At 35.5% G+C, this 19,802-nt stretch overlaps 2 protein-coding genes across 2 annotated transcripts; both read left to right on the forward strand.

Moving 5' to 3' along the window:
* The first annotated feature begins 3,249 nt into the window (after positions 1 to 3,249).
* Positions 3,250 to 12,925, forward strand: LOC137398558 (ATP-dependent Clp protease proteolytic subunit-like). The gene is made up of 6 exons (XM_068084689.1): positions 3,250 to 3,309; positions 4,077 to 4,250; positions 6,078 to 6,362; positions 7,734 to 7,839; positions 12,602 to 12,680; positions 12,847 to 12,925. The coding sequence occupies exons 1-6, from the start codon at positions 3,271 to 3,273 to the stop codon at positions 12,896 to 12,898; spliced, it is 735 nt and encodes a 244-aa protein (XP_067940790.1). The 5' UTR covers positions 3,250 to 3,270; the 3' UTR covers positions 12,899 to 12,925.
* Positions 12,926 to 13,718: 793 nt separating this feature from the next.
* LOC137385584 (ATP-dependent Clp protease proteolytic subunit-like) lies at positions 13,719 to 19,568 on the forward strand. Its single transcript, XM_068072071.1, has 5 exons — positions 13,719 to 13,780; positions 15,065 to 15,247; positions 15,471 to 15,755; positions 16,283 to 16,391; positions 19,446 to 19,568. Exons 1-5 carry the CDS (start codon positions 13,757 to 13,759, stop codon positions 19,532 to 19,534), a joined length of 690 nt encoding a protein of 229 aa, XP_067928172.1. The 5' UTR covers positions 13,719 to 13,756; the 3' UTR covers positions 19,535 to 19,568.
* The last annotated feature ends 234 nt before the right edge of the window (positions 19,569 to 19,802 follow it).

Raw genomic sequence — 19,802 nt, forward strand, 5'->3', positions numbered from 1 at the left:
GGCTGAGTTGAGCGAGACTAATATCAGGCTTTGTACAAATAAACTGAAGGCAAGTCTTGTAGAATTAGTTTTTTTTCCTGAACTTATTTGGCATTAACTGATCTGGAGACCAAATTAAATAACAGCCAGCTTGCTAAAGGCTGGCTTAGTACAGTATAGCTTTACTGATAGCAGTAATACATAGCAGAAAAAAGCCCAGAGTAGGCATTAGGACTTTTTTGCAAAAGTGAAATACTGGCATATTCATAATCTGTCATAGCAAATAAACATTAGTCGGAGGATTTTCAAATCCTTAGACTGCAGAAAACTTGAAAAAACATCAGTTACGAGTGTTAGTTAAAAGCGTTTGTTGATCACTTACATACACTCATAAATAAGGTGTCAGATATTAAATAGCCAATTCTCGGTCTGCCATTAAATGGCCAAGTAGCGGGAATGTGCTCAGATACTGATAATTGCAAGCTTGTATACGTACTCAGCACCATAATACAATAAACCTATCCAAACAGCTAGCCTAAATATAAGCATCTTGTATCAGAATATATATTTGTGCATGATAACTTATGCGCGATCCGCTGACTCTCGTAAAATAATAAAAAGGTAGTCTGAAATTTATATGAAAGGTGGCCAATAGTAGACATAACATTTGTGAAATATTCATGGAGAAGTGAAAGATAACTCGGAAATATGCTAAAGCACTCATCTAGTAAACAATACCATAGTGACAAACATATTTGATGTACTAGTTATTCGAACTAGTTTAAGTACAGTATGTTGGATATGTAAGGATGTGTGAAACATTATCTTATCTTGCATCTTACTGCTAGTGTATCGCCATTATAAATACGTACATTGTTGGTGTCGTCTTGAATATTTGTCAATTCACTGATATTCATATATGTATACCTTCGATACAACTTGGAACATTCCTTACCTGTATTTCCTATGCAAATCACAACAGTCATAGTTTTGCAGTAAGGTTCGTATATGTGAAATTATTTAATGTATGGAATTATTTAACTGTTCTCTTGTGACCCATGAATGTTAACATAATTATTAGTCTGGGTAACTTCAAAGTTCGAGAACAATTTGTTCTTTTATAGTAAAGGGCAACTAGCCAAATAGTAATAGAGAGAAGGCTACTTACTTCCTTGAAAATTATGGAATTATTTCAGTTTTGAAGTGTAATCATAGTCTAGCTAAACCGTCAACCAAATGGCAAATAAAGTGATAGATCACCTAGTCAGAACTAATGTTGAAAGGTCTTCAGTTGTGTATCTAACAAGCTATATATATTGATGGCACTTAGTACTTCCGTTTGAATCCTTTATGGTTTCCCATTTTGTAGTTACTTTTTCAGTAAGTAATACTTTATAGTTTGCATGTGGTTCATCTCATTTGAAACTTATCCTTCAATATCTAACACATTAGTGACTTACCTTTTTTATCCAAATTCTGTTAGTTATTTTAACATTTTTTAAAAATTCGTATACTGTTTAACTTGTTTTGATGTTGCTTTCTAGTTCCTACAAGGCTTAAATCCTGTTGGAGTTATCTTCTAATGCCTATATGGCCTAGCTGGGGCGGATACTAATTGATGAGCCCTAACTTATCTGGAAGCCTCTCCCAGATACCCTTTTCCTCCAGAACAATTTTTACAAGCTCACTGAGTGATTTTTTCGTCATTCTTTGTGCAATAGCAAAAGTTGTAATGCTTTTGAGCATGCAGTTTCATGACCTGTCTGAGATTATTTACTTCAAACTTATAATGGCTAGATTAGTTTGCGGAAGACTTGCAAGATTTCGCATGGCAGTAATCGTGATATATATAGTTTGGTGTAGATAACATTGATGTAATTTTATAAGCACTTTAGCATCACTAGTCGTTGCATTCACTAGCTGCATTTGTAATCTTATCTTTAGATATAACTGAGTCAGGGCCAGCACCGACAAAAGTAACACTTTTTTATATCAAACTTACCATATGTTCAACATGTACAAGCGCAGCACAAGATGGCAAAGATTATATATTTATATTAGTGTTGCCCCGATTTTGGTATCGGAATCGGTATCGGTGCCGATATGAGTGTCAAGTATCTGAATCGGTATCGGCCGATCTTTTCTTAAAAAATCTGAACCTGCCGATACTTTTTACAGATCAACGATTTAGCAGAAAACTGTATTTTAACCTGCTATACTAATAAAAATTCATCAGCTGTAAGCTTCTTACTTTTACTTAATGAATTTCAGGCCTGCCACACAATTTATTTCATGTCTATAGCCTGATCAACACAGCGAAGGAAACTTTTTAGCCAGAACGTAAACAAAAAGTGTGGTATTTCCCAATTACAGCGATAGGTTTTATTGCAAGCAATCACGAACAAGATAACAAAAGTGGGAAACAAGAACACAGTGTAATATTTCTATTTACTAGCATTACGAAAGTAATTTAAACAGTCGACGCATAAAGTTATCTATCACTCTCTTGATCCTGACGATACAATGAATCGTTTGTATTGTACAGAAAACGGTAACCCCAGTGGCGTACCGGTATGTAGCCTGTCCTCCAACATCTGCTGCAAGGAAATCCCCCATCAGGACGCTTGGCTAAATTGATAATGATGGAAGAAAAGAGACGTCTTACTGAGATAATTGAATCACTAACGGTTTTTAAAGGAAACATTGATTTGCTATAAACTTGTACAGGCACAGCAGTTCATCTAACAATAGAAGAGGGACTTCGTTATCACAGATAGAACTGTACCACTAACAGTAATTACCTTTATTTACAAATTACAAGAAACATGGACTGTTTTGTTACTACATGCACGGTATGTCAGTATGTGAATATGTATATATTTTTTTTCCATAAATGCAAACAAATAAATACAATAATATTCATGTTTTCTTTGCATTATGTTTGTATTTGCATAATAAAATGAGCTACTATCTATGCAACACAAAAGATCTGAATCGGTATCTGAATCGGATTATTTTTCAATTAGGATCGGTATATCGGATCGGTATCTGAATCGGCTGGTGAATTTAGAATCGGGGCATCTCTAATTTATATCAAGGGTAGAAGGTGAAATCTCGCATGATTTGGAGCTGCTCTACTAGACCTGTAATCATCCATCTGCGTTGCAACTGCCCTTATTAATTCCAGCCTGTTTATTTAATGTAGACACATGGAGATATGATTCTTGCTTATTTTTATGCTAACAATAAATATTATTTTTTTCTTTTTGCAGCTTGAGTATCAGAGCCGTGATGAATTGCGGGAAAACATGCCTGCTGACTACAATCAAGGTAAAAAAGACAATGCGCTGTTATATTTGACCTTTATTTCTAATACTTGGTGACAAGTGATTTCTTATACTATAGTAAAAGCCTCTGAATAAATTGACCATCTTTCTAAAATGGAGCCCTAATACAGTGGTGATTGTACATATAGGACTACTTGAAATAAACACGGTTTTTGTTGTTAATTCATGTATTGTTCCGTTGGTATTATGTGAATTATGACAATATGCACATCAATAGAAAGCTCAGAATGTACTGGATAATAATATTATGTAAAACTAACTGATATTTGCTTTATTAGTTTCATTTTGGTACAATATGGCATTTTCGGCATAGAGCCGTACAAAAATCCAAAACAAATATATGTAATGTTTAAATTTGTGAAAAACGCAACTTAGTTTGACAGATTTTTAGAACATAGCTCTATAAAAGTTAAGGGGTGGCGTTTTTAAATTCCTTTAGAGTATTTCTAGCATCCTGGTATTTGGTATGACACCATAAGCATAGACTGACCTGATAAGATATAATGGGTGCCCATTAAACATATTTTATTACTAGAGTGCACCTTTGGTAGTAGACAGAATGTCTAGGAAATTTGCTTGTCAAATAAGTGTAATATGTATAGTCTGAGATTATAGGGAAAGGGAGTGTATGTCATTAATGAAAAAAGATTATTATGGAATTACCAGGCGGTCCCATTATTATGATCACCACTGTCAATGTTATACATCTTATGTATTTTCCTCTTATTGCGCTGATATTTCTTTGTGCAGAGCCTGGTTTCTCGAAAGTCTTATCCACAGATGTTCTCACTTTTCCACACAAGCAGCAGGCAAGACTCTCCTGCCTATGTACCATATGTAGTTGAACAAACCGGAAGGGGTGAACGGATGTATGATATATACAGCAGGTTACTGAAAGATAGAATGATATGCGTTATGGGGCCAGTGAGTATCTCTTGTATGACTCAACTGCTAGCAGGAATCAATCTGCTTTTATTTTAAGAGTTTTATGGCTGAATCGAGTGGAGATTTCTGACATGCTTGCCAGGTGATTTGTAAGTGTTAATGATTGGGTGACACTACTCACTTAGGGATCTGTCACTTATCGACAGGTGATTTGCTTTTGTCGAAAATTGTGTGAAAATGTTGCAATTTTACCTTTTATTATGGTGCAGTCATAACTAGGCAGTCATTACCTTGGTAGCTTTAGGAGTTACGAACTCTTGGTAGCTTTAGGAGTTACGAACTATGTTAATATTGAACTTACACAAAATTTTAGAAGATTTTATCAGAAAATATCAGCCTTCCAATCTTGTGCGATTATTTTTGATGTTTGAGGTGATTAGATTACCAGGATGTTTCAAAGTTAAAATCAACCAAACTTGTTCACGGTTAAAAAACTCAGAAGAAAATGACGTCACTAGTCGGCTAATGCGTTCAAGTTGCATCGTTACTCGTCTCTATTCTGTTGGTCTCTTTGCTGAAGTACAACTATAGATGTCATAATCGTACTTCCACTTGAAACTGAGTGTTTTAACTGCAATCAAGTTTTTGTCAATTTTAATCTTGAAACAACCTGGTCGTCAAATCACCTCAAACATCAAAAACAACTGCAAATGATAGCAAAACATCAACACTTTCTGATAAAATTTACTAAAATTTTCTGCAAGGTCATATTTAACTGTTGTTTCGCCTGGCTATCTACCAAACTTAAAGGTTGCCTTGCAACAAAATTCACATTACAGTTATTTGGTATCAAAAGATTCACCATGTCTTACTCTGTTGTGTTGTAGGTGCAAAATATGTGGAAATGTGATTACAAGCTCTTAAAAACTCACAAACAAACAGTTAATCGCAGCCACACGAGACCGCCGTAGTTTGGATTCTCTTCCCAAAACGGCTAAAATGTGACGTAGTTGTGGTAGATGGTTCCTGTTTACACGTTCATGCAACCTTATTCGTCGAAATATTTTCACAAATATACTTCACGCATTTAATAAAACCATGTCTATTGTTCTTACGCGTCTGTTTTATCGTCATTGTAATGCTGTCACTTTTAGCACTGATATCTTATAACTTACCGTAAAAATTTGTTTAATTTTTTAGCCTTAACTCGAAGGAGTACATATCATTATCTGATAATCATGACGAGCCTGCTGGTCACTTGTGATAATCGAAAAGTGCTGCAGAAATTATTTGCGAAGTATTGGGTCACATGATCAGATAACAACTTGCCGATTAGACCAAACCGAAACAAAACTGTAAAGTAGCGAGCATCTATATTTGATACGGAGTCTTCGGGAAAACCCGAAGTGTTTGTCATAAACTAGTGCTACAATAGGTTTTATGTTGAGCCATTTATTGGCCTTTCAATTTTCGTGAGAACATCGCGTGACAAGACGATAACCAAATTTCATGACTACGTCAAAGATATAAAGAGATTCCAATCTACGGCGACTTTTCGTTTTTGAGCTTTTAAGAGCTTGTAATCACATTCCCACATGTTTGGCACTTACAACACAACAGAGTAAGACATGGTGAATCTTTTGATACCAAATAACTGTAATGTGAATTTTGTTGCCAGTCAACCTTTAAATAAGCCTATTGCTTACATGTCCATATACATACATATGTACGTGTGTGCATTTGTACATACACACATGTACACACATTCATGTATATTAGTGTTTCGCTTGTTTGTAAAGAACTGCGCTATTTAGGCACGATTCAGATTTACAAATATTTTATGTTTGGTCCTTTCTCCACTTACAGATAGAGGATCACATGGCTAGTATAGTTATAGCCCAGTTACTACTGCTACAGACAGAGAATTCTAAAACACCAATTCATATGTACATAAATAGCCCAGGGGGTGTGGTTACTGCAGGATTGGCTATCTATGATACGATGCAGTATGTTAGACCACCTATATCTACCTGGTGTGTGGGGCAGGCATGCAGTGCTGCCTCTCTTTTGTTGGCAGCCGGCAAAAAAGGAATGAGAAATGCCCTTCCCAACTCCAGAATAATGGTCCATCAGCCATCTGGTGGAGCTCAGGTGAAGATGCTACATGCCTTTTATCACATGTGACCTTTTCTTGTCCGAGTGACACCAGACAAAAGGTGACACCGAGTGACACATGACAAATAGTGACACCGAGTGACACCTGACAAGAAGTGACACCAGTGTATACATAAGATTTGCTAATATTATTCTATGAAATCCTGATATTGAGAACCTGCATTAATTCATTGCATACCGTGAGCCGCATGGCGCAGCTCGATGCACCGTTTGTGTGTTTCCGAAAGCTGTGTGTTGCGCCTTTTATAAACTTTCTGCAAAACGTTTGTTATTAGTGGGTAAATTATTACTCTATCATTTCTGTACTTAAACAAAAGGAAACAATTATATGCATGCGCTGCGCCAATTAAAAACATACTCACGGCCCCGGCTGAGCTGAGTTTCACTTTAGAAGTTTTTTACCTTTTCACATTGACCAGCCGTGTCAGACGCATTACAGTTACCAAAATTTCACTAATTGTAGATCAATAGGCTTTTAATAGACTTCTGATGATTGTCTATTGAGTAGGGATTCTATTGAGAGTGATTAATTTATTTTTAACAATAATAATAATAATGCCGTAATAGCTGTAACTTCTTTGACTCAGGACGTCTTCAAGCTGTTACTCATGGCAGCCACAAATGTCCAACCTCATTCTGCAAAGCATCTTTAGACTTCTTTACTTGCATCAGCTGGTGTAAAAGTCGCCATCAAATAATTTGGTATCGAGATATTTTTCGTAGGCGTGGTGGTTAAAAAGTTATGACTACCTTTATGAGCCATCATCAAATTCATGTATTAGGTTGTGTGGAATATTCAATTACTTATGTCCTGGTAAAAAATTAAGTTGGTAGTTAAAATGGTGTGACTTTGGTATGGCTATATTGTAAACTTTATATGATCCAAAAAAATTTTTTTTTGTAAAATAAAGCTCAAAATGACAAATATGGATTGGCTACTGTTGTATAGATTGTAATGGATTGGATGAATGCTGCTCACTCTGGATGCATTGAATACAATATTTACAAGGCAAACTTTACTGGAATAACTGAATAAATTCAGAATGTGTCTAACATAATTCAGCTTTTATAGGACTGGTTTAATCATTGTGTGAGTAACTTTAGCTTTTCTTCAAGCTCAACAGAATTTTCACTTTAATGTCATATTAGAGCAATACATCATTACAGTGAGTGATGTTCAATATAAAAATTGATGCGCTCAAATCCTTATTTTGACTTCTAAATTTCATCCTGTTGAGCCACGAATACTTGAGGATCTAATCTTGTAAGTCTGTAACATTGCCTATTATATATAGCCTCTCACTCTGATTCCTTAGAGTCAACCTGTAACGGCACTCTCTACTTTAGGGCCAAGCTACAGATATTATCATTCAAGCTGAGGAAATATCCAAGTTGAAGAACCAGCTGAATAAGATATACGTAAAGCACTGCGAACAGCCCCTGGAGTTGATAGGTGAGTCACTGCCACTCTTGGTAGGCAATACTGATGCGAGCCTTGTGCCAAGTAACAGTTGTTTAGTGATCACTTGGTACCATTTGCTAATAGGTCTCAAACTCGAGCTTATGTTGGTATATTATTAGTTTTTTTTGGAAAAGGCTTATACAGATATATCTTGGCTAAGGTTGTGGAGTTATAGAGAAGATGACTTCAATATAAAGATATATCTTGGCTAAGGTTGTAGAGTTATGGAGAAGATTACTCCAATATACAGATATATGTTGGCTAAGGTTGTAGAGTTATGGAGAAGATTACTCCAATATATAGATATACAGTAGATGCTCCTATAACATATACCTCCTATAACATAAATTCTAGCCAACGTCAAAAATTTATGAGAAGTTTTTGCTTCTTTCTATGTAAAAAATTCATGTAACATAAAGTGTCATGTTGGGCGAGTTTTAAAATGTGATTTTAATGGTAGTTTATCTCACTGCACTTGCAGAAGAAAACCGCTGTGCGTATAGGGTTATATATAACTTTCGCGGTATTCTAGTTCATCGTAATAGATTGTTAAATGTGGCAACAAAACGGAGAATATGATAATTGCGCAATTGTTCATAAATACAAAGGCGATTGATTGGTGCAAGTGTAACAGCGTCGGTCTACCAATCTGAATGTCACGAGTTGGAGTATCGTCAAAAGTTATCTTATATCCTAACCTTGACCTCTTTGGATACAGATAGACGATGGCCAGGTAAAACCGCTTTTTATAATAAAGTATTTTGTTATTTTGCCTTATTGTATATTTATTTGTATTAATTTGAATATTTGTTATTAGTCTTACTTTGCAGAATAGTCTTTGCTGTTTAAAATAACAAAATCGCTTTAAATGATCGTCGACAATGTGCAGTTCCCATCAACTTGTAAAATTATCACAACTATGGTCTATAAAACCAGTGAGATTGATCATAAAAAGAAGAAAAGTTGTCGACGCAAACCAATATAATACTGCAGTTACGCTACAGCTCACAAATTAAAAGAGTTAAGTCAAGTTTTTCTTTTTGCATGACCAAGGGGGTAAGTTTGGAAAGATCTTAAAACAGATTACGCAATTTACACGTATTTTATTGTTCTGATAACGTAAATTCCCTTTAAAATAAACGTTCCCGGAACGGATTATCTACCCTGTAGGAGCGCCTACTGTATGTTGGCTAAGGTTGTAGAGTTATGGATAAGATTACTCCAATATACAGATATATGTTGGCTAAGGTTGTAGAGTTATGGAGAAGATTACTACAATATACAGATGTATGTTGGCTAAGGTTGTAGAGTTATGGAGAAGATTACTCCAATATACAGATATATGTTGGCTACGGTTGTAGAGTTATGGAGAAGATTACTCCAATATACAGATATATGTTGGCTACGGTTGTAGAGTTATGGAGAAGATTACTCCGATATACAGATATATCTTGGCTAAGGTTGTAGAGTTATGGAGAAGATTACTCCGATATACAGATATATCTTGGCTAAGGTTGTAGAGTTATGATAAGAAATGTCCACCATTGAATACGTTTTAGAACCAAACTTAGCGGCAAAGTCTGACTGCGATATTTTCTACATGCTGATTATCGATCTACAATTTAATATTTATGTACAGTGGATTCTCTCCATACAATATTAATTAATTCCGGTGTTGGCATCATAAGGTGAAAATGTTGTACAGAGGGGTATAGGAACCCATTATAATTATCTAATTCAAAAACTCCTGGTAAAATAATCCAAATTTCATATATGTACCGTATGCATTAGCAATTAGTAACAAAATAGTATATTAGACTTAGTAACTATAGTTAACTTATAGTTAATCTAGAATCTCGTTGACACGTAAATCTGGCAGCTTCGTTGACTTGGTAATCATTTTCTTAGCTCTTTTAACGTTGTTGTCAATTTTAGGACCCATGGCTAGCGAATTACAGTTATATATGTACATGTAGTTATATACGAGTAGTAAGTTTAAAGCTTATAGTAAATGCTAGCTTGATGCCCAGAGAATTCAATTTTAATCAACGGAAACGTTTACCATTCTAGCTTTTAAATTGTGGTGTTTGTTTATTTCTATGTACTGTGCTATTTCTGTTCGCTGTGTTTATTTCTGTGTAAATCATACTGTACTGGCTGCAGTGCTTACTACAGATCTATACTAATTGCAATAGTTTTGTTGGCTATATGAGTTTACGTATTTTCCTTCACATAGAGGCATGCAGTTTTCTTCTGGTATGGCTTTACAGATTTTTCTTCTGGTATGGCTTTACAGATTTTTCTTCTGGTATGGCTTTACGCATAAAGCGTTCAGTAGTCTTTAATAAGAAGCCATGAAAGCGTGGCATGTATTCCAAATATGTGCCAAATTTATTCCATGGTGTAGCCAGTTGGACAGTGTAGTGTATTGGATAAATGGATGTCTGCAAAACTGGTGGACGTGAGTTCACATCCAGTTCGCAACAGATATCTCATCAATCTTTATAGCTATAGCTACATGTAGACAGACGACGGAAGTACAGAAGTACAGGTGGACAAACATTGAGTTTTTTACACATGGATGAATTATACTAGCTGTACTACCCGGTATTGCCCGGGGAATAAAAAAGCCTTTGAACAGAAAATTGATTTGTATGTAACATATAACAACATTTGCCATTCTAACTTTCAAACTACATATCATGAGATGTGTTTTGTGTAGTTGAAATAAATTAGGAGAGAATAAAACCAGCTGTAAAGGTTTTAAAACTTTGTCAAAAAACTGTAACTTTCAAACTTCATTTCATGAGGCAAAGGTTTTGTGCAGGACAACTAAATTAAAAATAAATAAAACAACTGTAAAGGTTTTCAAACAACTGTAAATTTTAAATTTCATAATTTGAAAGAAGTGTTTCGTTGAAATAAATTAGAAGGAAAAATAAAAGTGTAAAGGTATTTACTTGTAAATGTAAAATCATTAGCAGGTAATGACTAAATGTAGTCTATTTCGCTAATATTACAATGAAAAGTTATTTGGTATACAATTATATGATTTCAGTTCGTTTCAGTGTTGGCATGCAAAAATTGGCATGTAGGCTAATACCGTAGGCTGTAGATGTACATAGAGTGGTATAGAAACCAATAGTCATTATCTAATGCAATCACCTCCTAATAAAAATCATCATTAAAAATAGTACCGTGATACTATGTTAACGTTAGTAACTATAGGTACCTACAATGACTTCAGTGAATTTTGTGGTTATGATCTGCGGGCCCAAGATAATATAACATTACCATGTACAACGTGGAGTGTTTTTACCTTCGAGACAGATGCGTAACATAAACGCTGAATCTAACTTAAATGAATTTAGTTTACTAAACACATGAAGGAAGTTTTAGTATGTATTTTAGTCAACTTTAAATTTCTAGCAGAAATTTTATCATTGCGAAACGTTTTTATTTTAATGGATACCGGATATAACGGCTACGGCCAACTCGCCATGGCGAGTTCACCGACGTATACCCTTTAATAACGTATATAATCAGTGCACAAATCGCCAAATTTTAAGTTCGAAATAAGTTATTGTCGATATCATGGGGTGGAATAAATTAGCGTTAACGAAGAATAAAACGAAGAGGCATCGTGTCACATAAACTTAGGTCCCAAAATATTGCTTAACAGAGGCATCGTAACGTGAGGGCACAAGGTTAAAACAATTAGCATGCGCATAGGGTATGCGGTATATGAAAACTATTCTGATCAATATGTTGTTCTAGCTCAGTGGTAGAGCGCCCGCTACAGAAAGTTGGTGATGCATATGTCGTGAGTTCAAATCCATCAAAATATGGACTTTTAATATCAATATTTTAATAACTATAGCTGGACATACTGAAAACAGAAATCAGACTGAGAAATATATATATATAGATTAAAAGCTAAAATGTACAATAAACTTTCGATTTCTCTTACTTTTCACTAACTTCTGTTTCACTCACGCATTATCAAGCATTTACGAAACCTGAAGAATGCTGAATTGAAAGAGAGAGCGAGCATCTCTTTCAGGCATTCTGGTTGGGATTTCGGCGAAGATCATAATGGCATCTTCGTGATTCTGACGTATTTAAATGCAGCTTACCGACCGCCAAATTTGAATTTCGATGGGCATTTTTGTTGATGTTGTATGGCGAAAAAATGCCATAACGAGGGGACGAAAAAACATTGTTTTCTACATTGTAAGACGCGAAAAAACCGTAAAACAGGGACACCGTAACCCGGGATTGCACTATAAATATAGTGCAACATATTTTGTGTCTTTGACATATCAAGTAGGTTTAAACTTACATTTTGTCATCCAAAATCTTTAACTATTACAGTTTTATAAGTAAAAGTAAAGAACTGCTAGAGATAAAATATTAAAATATATAAATGAAGTCAATTTAAATTACAATTACAAACTTACAGAAAATCTCTAGCGTTTAAAATTCCTATTTTGCCCCAATTTAATCTGTTCAAGCTCTAATTATTTTAATGCTGTGTCAGTATTTGCTTTCTCTTCATCACGTGTTACGTATTTCTATTCAAATAACTCGTTAGCTTCGCCTATAAGGTTGCTATACATGGAGCTTTTGTAGAGAATATTCTACTATCCTCTCAGGAAGGCTACCATTATTATGCAGTTTCACACTCATGAATACTGGTTGGATACTGATGCCCACATTTTTCATTTTACCAATATGTACATTTCTTTTGTAGAAAAGAGCATGGAGAGGGATAAATTTATGTCTCCCGAGGAAGCGTTAGAGTTTGGAATCATAGACCATGTTAGGAATGAGTATGTGTCAGGATAGCTTTGAATCGTGTTCTTCCTCTTTAGTTCTTGTCATTTTTGTTAAACACTTGCATATATCTATATAAATATATTTCTAAACCAAACCAAAGAATACTAAGTCGAATTTTAATCTCATTAAAATTCCTGTCTGTTTTGACTTCTACTCTAGCTGTTACCTGATTAGTAGACTGGTATGCAACAATACCAAGAGGAGCTACTAGTAACTTCTGGAATTCTCCAGTAGCCATGTAAGTTCTGCCAATAATCTTTTTGCGCCAAACAAAGTATAACATTATTACTATTAGGGCGCTGTTTCTAGGGGTTTATGAACTTGCTCATTGTATTTGCAATGGCTCACTGATCACCGCTAGAGTATGCACATATCTTTAATCTGTTGCGATAATCATAAATGCACAGAGTATTTACATTGGCTCTACCTATGGCTTACCCGAAACCATAAGTATTGAAAGAGTATCACCACATTAGATTTGGGTGTAGTTTAGAATTTACATGGCCTGATGGCATTTAAAACTGGATCACTGAAATGTTTTGTGATTAGATCATTTGGTAAAAAACTTTCTTCAGCGATTCCGAATTTGAGATTTTGACTATTTCAAGAATAATTTTAAATTCAACTAACAGTTCAAGATGGATTCTATTATTTAGTAGTCTTAAAGCACTACTAAACACCTCATCTGGCTTGTCATACCGTTATCATCTGCCCTCATGTGTTACTGCCTAGCCACATCTTGACACCTGCACTCTGGCATCAGTGCCTAGCCATATCCTTGCACTCTGGCCTCACTGCCTAGCCATATCCTTACACCTGTCCATTGGTGTCATTGCATAACCATATCCTTACACCTGTAGTCTGGTGAGGTAATATCCTTACACCTTTACACTTAGTCATATTCTTACACCTGAACTCACATATCTCTGTATGAACTATCCATATCTTTACAATTGTACTCAGGTGTCAGTTCATAGCCTAGCCTTATCCCCTGCACTCATTTTCTATACCTCAGCGCTGCCATTGGGAAATATCTGCAGATTGTGACAAACATTCACCTGATGTAACGATGGGCAGCATTTCAAAACACTTCGTAAGTAGTTAAATATGTATTAAACAGAAACATTTAACATTATTGAACACGTTTTAAAGAATATATAAATTAAGTTACAGGACAGAAAACTCAATTTTAATCCAGAGCAGTTTTGTACAGAATAATTTTCAATCATTCAGAATGCAATTGCAAGCTGGTCACAAATTCAATTTGTGGTTTATTGTTGTAGTTAGCCGTTTATTAACTTATCTAGCTGATCAATTATTTGGGGTTGATAACCATTCTTATCATGCAACTTTATAGCAACAATTTTTTATAGAACCTTATTCAAGACAACCTAAAATTAGCGAATAAAACATATTATACCAAAATATTTGTTACTGACCCTAATTTCCATTGCTACTCATTATTCATGGGTTTATCCATCACCAGCCACTATTTGCTAACGTGAGTCATAATATATATTTGTCACATTGTTACTGTAGGCCACTGTAATATCTCAAAAATCAATCAAGGTTATTGCTAATCAGAATGAAAACTATTTTGTCAAACTTATCTCAGTTATAATAAAAGCCAAGCATGTGACGCCTCGCATTTTTAACTGCAATGAAATAAGAAAACAGCCACGTTTTTAAATTTATGCTACACATGTATATATTATATTGTTGTTTATATGAAGCATGCAAAAATAATAGTAATAATAATGCACAGCTGGCAGTATTCAAATGCACTATTAAAAGTTAGACTGATTAGGGAGACAAATCTAACTTTAGTTTGATAGATCAGCAAATAAGAAGGTTACCATTGTTCAAAATTCTTGTTTCATAATTTTTTTTAAAACTTGATGGCAAGAAGGTAACACAGTCAGCAAAAATCACAAAAATCCTTTAATTAAGATGAATTAGTCTATATTAGACCAACCCCATAGAGTACATATATTCACCTCAAAATTATGATGGAAAACCGTCATTGATGAAAATATGCTGTGATGGTGCCATTACACAGTCACAAATGCGGTTCCCACAGTCAATAGAATTTTTAGTCCTACAACTACAGTAAATGTAAACTTCTATCGCAGAAATTTGTGTACCCTTCCTTTTTAGCAGCATTCCTTAAGTATCTAAAAAGAGCATTGAAAACTTCCCCACTAGTAAGTGGGTTACAAGGCTATTCATTATATGACTGTTCATAAAATAATATGTATTCTGAGAAGACCTTTATCTTCCTTATAAATGGCTTTTTAACAATTATTTTGTCATTTCACAATCATACAGAAAGCCTTTAAGTTCTGTTGGGTTAACAAAAATATTCTGTTATTCTCAGGGTCAACTACTTATCAAGAAGTTGTCCCCTACTACAGCTCGCACCGTCCCAGTTGGCTTGACAACAATTTCCAACAACAAGCGAGGCTACTTGACCATTTCATTAGACTCAGGAAACTTTAGTTACCATGGCAGTCTAACAACCAAGGATTTTGGCAGACGTATGATATATCTTGATGGCCAAGTAGGTGACCATATGTAAGGTTTAAGGGTGTCATTGCATGTACAAATACAACCATTGCTAATGCATCTTGGAAATTCTAACGACTCCAAATACGTGTATGTGTGCCTTAAGATCGTTGATCAATCGGTTGTCTGTGTAGTGATACGTCAAATTATAAAGACGTTGTCATAGCGTTTACAACTATCGAAAAAACGGAATAGAAAAAAATCCTTTTTCTTTATAGGTCGATGATTCAATGGCTGAACTTATCATTTCACAATTGCGGTATTTGTCAAAATTTGGTTCAGCCGAGCCTATTACGATGTTGATCAACAGCAGCAGTGGAGCACCGAGCGCAGGATTAGCAATTTTTGATATGATTCAAAGCATAAGGCCTCCTGTAACCACCCATGTTGTCGGAAGATCTTGCACTGCATCAACCATAGCTCTACTAGGAGGCCAGATGAGAAAGGCTACTCCTAACAGCTCAATCAGGGTTAATGAAGGGATTTTATATCCATGGGGCCAGGTTTGTGTCTCTTTTTCTTGTGTACACCATTTGCATTCTTCATAACTTGCTTGTTCCTCTGTCAGTATCATGAGTCTTGCCAGCCAAAATAGCTATAATGGCTGGTTTTATGGTTTGAAAGTTGAATATTTTTGTACAAATGGAAGTGTTTAGATTTTAGATTTTAATTTAACTATTTACTAGCAGTGAAATTTATTTAGGTGTAAACCAATTTAGTTACATTTGTTCACCCGTTAAAGTTCTTCATGCAATAATTCAAAGATTTTACAGAACGCGCTATAAATGAATATATTTAAACTATACAACTTTAAATATAAAATAAATATAATACATAAATAAATATAAAATTTTGAAAAGTTTAGAAGAAATTTATGAGTGCATATTTGATTATTTAGGTTATACTTAAAAAAATTGTCGCTAACATGTTCTGTGAATATTTGCACAGGCTGACGCTTTTTCCCAGTAAGAATTTCTTGTATATTTTTCAAAACCTTTACATTAGCCTTTTGTGGTTATTTTATTCGCAGCCGACGTTCTTGCCTGAAATGGAATATCGACTTGAGGTTATGGAGTTTTGGAGAAACCGGCTAGTTGATGTTCTGATGCAGCAAACTAATCATAGCCGTGTTTTTATAGGTAAACTTATATATTTACTAGCTGCATTACCCGTCTACGGGAACAGATTCACGAACAGCAAGAGGTTTATTGAGAGTTGTCTTTCATACTGTAAAACAACTCCAAATATGCAGTCTAGTAAAACTGTTGCCCTGATCAGACTATGCATACACATGAAGTCATACATGTCAATAACGTTGTGGAGAACAATGAAAATTTGCAATGTGTTTTACAGCTAGATGCGTGTAAAATCTAGTAAATACTCTAGATTCATGCGTCTAGATTCATGCATCCGTTCATACCCGGCTATATTTGCAGTTGACGATCGCGCGCTTTTGCCGCCAAGTCCCCGACTCAGCCGACCAGTCTTTACCTGCCGAGCAGTTGACAATCGCGCGCTTGCACTCGCCTCGCAATCGATCGCCTCGCTCTCGCCCCGCAATCAATCGCCTCGCACTCAATTGCCTCGCAATCAATTGCCTCACACTTGTCTCCCAACCAATTGCCTCACACTCGCCTTGCAATAATCTCGTAATCAATCGCCTCGCAATCAATTGTCTTGTACTTGCTTCACAATCAATTGCCTCGCACTCGCCTTGCAATCGTCTTGCAATCAATCATCTCGCACTCGTCTTGCACTCACCTCACGCTTAATCGTTTTGCAATCAATCGCCTCGCACTCATCTTGTACTCGCTTCACAATCAATTGCCTCGCCTTGCACTCACCTCGCACTGGCGTCGCAATCAACTGTCTCGCATTCTCCTCACAATCAATCACCTAGCACTCGCCAACTCGTTCATCCGGAGCGCCGCGCCTGGAAACTCCCACCACACTCAAGGTGAAAAAGGCCTCACACTCATCCCCGAGGGACGCCAGGGACCCAAACTCGAACCGCTAGCTGCATTACCCGTCCACGCGAACATATTCACGTACAGCAAGAGGTTTATTGAGAGTTGTCTTTTATACTGTAAAACAACTCCAAATATGCAGTCTACTGAAATTGTTGCGCCTATCAGACTATGCATACACATATGCAGTCATACATGTCAATAATGTTAAGGAGATCAATGAAAATCTGCAATGTGTTTTACAGCTAGTCTCCAATGCATCAGTCTCAAACCACCCAAATTAGAGTTGTCCTATTTTTGTTCAGAGAACTGATAATGAAATTGACATTGCTAGGCAAACCGAAGTTCTTCGAACTGACAGTATGGAAAAATTTCGCATCTTTTAAGAAATTCTACAAAATATTTTGCACTCACCAGCATTTATTGAGTGGAGACTTCTACATACTTCATGGCTTACCAGTTCTTCGTCTATAGCCTGTGTTTTGTCATGGGATATACAAACAGTGAAGCAGTAATGTGGTTGTGTTGATCAAATTTATATGTATAACAGCACAGACAGTATGATGGCAAGGCAGATACAGCATTAGCACCTTGCAATAATAAAACACAATGCCAACATGATAGCCTTATTATGAGATACCATAAGGAAAACGAATGCATGAAAATATACATATCTATATACATGTATACTGAAAAATATGTTAAAAAATGCTGTATGTGGATAATATGAATGTAGATATAGCAGAACATGAGAAACATAGCATGAAAACAATAACATAATGTTAATTCAATGCAAGCATGACATAACAATAATACAATGTTAATTCAACGCAACACTTCCGGATAGACAACATTTTTTGTTTTTTTGTCGGTTATATGGACAAACAGTTTTCGGCTTGTGCCTACTCTTGAGCAGGCAACGTACAGCTGGCCGTAGCTAAAGCAGGGTGACAGTAAGTCGATACCAGCTGCTCTCTTTTTTCTCACCATTACCTATCGCAACGCTAGGAGTACCGTGCAAGTTCTGTAGTAGTAAGTTACAGTACTAGTAACTGGAAAAAAAATTAGTAACTCAGCTGCGGAAGGAAATGAACATGTTCACTATCATGAACAGTGGCAAATCCAATGTTTTTAAGTGGCGGTGTGGCGATTCAAAAACAATACACTATTGAATGAGAAGTACTTACCTTTTTGAAGTAGAAATTTAGTAGGTAATTTTTGACACGAAAACACATTGTCTAGGCTGCCAGAAAAAACAAACATTCAAACAAACCTTTCTTGTACGCGCTGGCAGTAAATATTAATTACATGTAATTGACTACTCATTAATTTATTTAATGAGTAGTAAATTTTATTTAATTTCTATTGATTTATTTACTACTCATATTAATTAAGTTTGCTTCATATGACCGAATCGAAAAGGGGAAAAACTGCTCTATAAAGTGGACAAATACACATACACAAATATACAGACAGATTTTTTGCCATTTATATAGTAGATAATGTTTCTTTATTCTTTGGGTTGTACTGACACTGAATATCTTTAGAAACACTCTTGTTATCTATGGCTCACTCAGCTTGGCATAAAAGGTATTTGCTACTACTCTGGTAGCCACTCCTGTTTGTGCTCGCTACTACTTTGGCAGCCACTCTTGTTTGTGCAGTAAGGATGCTCTTTTCCGCACCAATAGCTTATCTTTTAACGCTAAAAAAGCCAATGTCCTTCTATTATAAAAACAGATGATAAGCTATCACATCTCATGGAGTTGTCTACCTTACCAGAATTTTTAGTAGTTAGTAAAATATTATTGAGTCCAACTTTTAGCGTCTGCCACACTCAAGGACCAAGTATATATTCTGACAGGGAGAAGAAGCGTCTCAGTCCAATAAAACTGACACATTCAATTCAAATTCAATTCAATGATAAATCTCTTTAAATCGTATGATGGTCATAGCCTGCCTAGAAACAGCGTGTGTAAGGCATGAAATATTGTTATAGCCCTTATCATGATTTTCCTTTGGCATGACATCCATAGTAATTGTTATAGCTGTATAACAATTTGTTTTTATAGCTGTAAACCAGTTTAATTATGTAATTATATATCTAATTATTATTATAGCAGTTGATGAGATTAGTATTATATACCAGATAAGTAATGTGGCTATATAGCTAATGTTTGTATAAGTAAAACTTGGTCTTCAGTTGGGGCTTCTGACTTTTTGCAGAAAGGATTATAACGGAGCCGAAAATACTAAGCACAATTGAGGCGAAGAATTTAGGCATCCTGAACGATACACAAGCTACTCACATGTAATTGTGCAAAATCATTTAATACTTACCAGACCCTCGTTACAAACTCTTGTTACAAACTCTTGTTACAAACTCTTCGCCAGATGGGTTTCATGTTATTTGTTAATAAATGTTGGCTTCTATATTTAACTCTCTCTTCTCGCTTTACATGTCTGTGCAGGCAATATATTTAAAAATTTTATTGTACAGCACCTTTTTCTTGCTTCGTAACTTTATAGACTTAGCAAATGTCAAGTGAAAATATCAAAAATCCCCTTGTTCTTATGCTTCAG

This window comes from Watersipora subatra, chromosome 1 (genome assembly GCF_963576615.1).
Source record: "Watersipora subatra chromosome 1, tzWatSuba1.1, whole genome shotgun sequence".
Lineage (NCBI taxonomy): Eukaryota > Metazoa > Bryozoa > Gymnolaemata > Cheilostomatida > Watersiporidae > Watersipora > Watersipora subatra.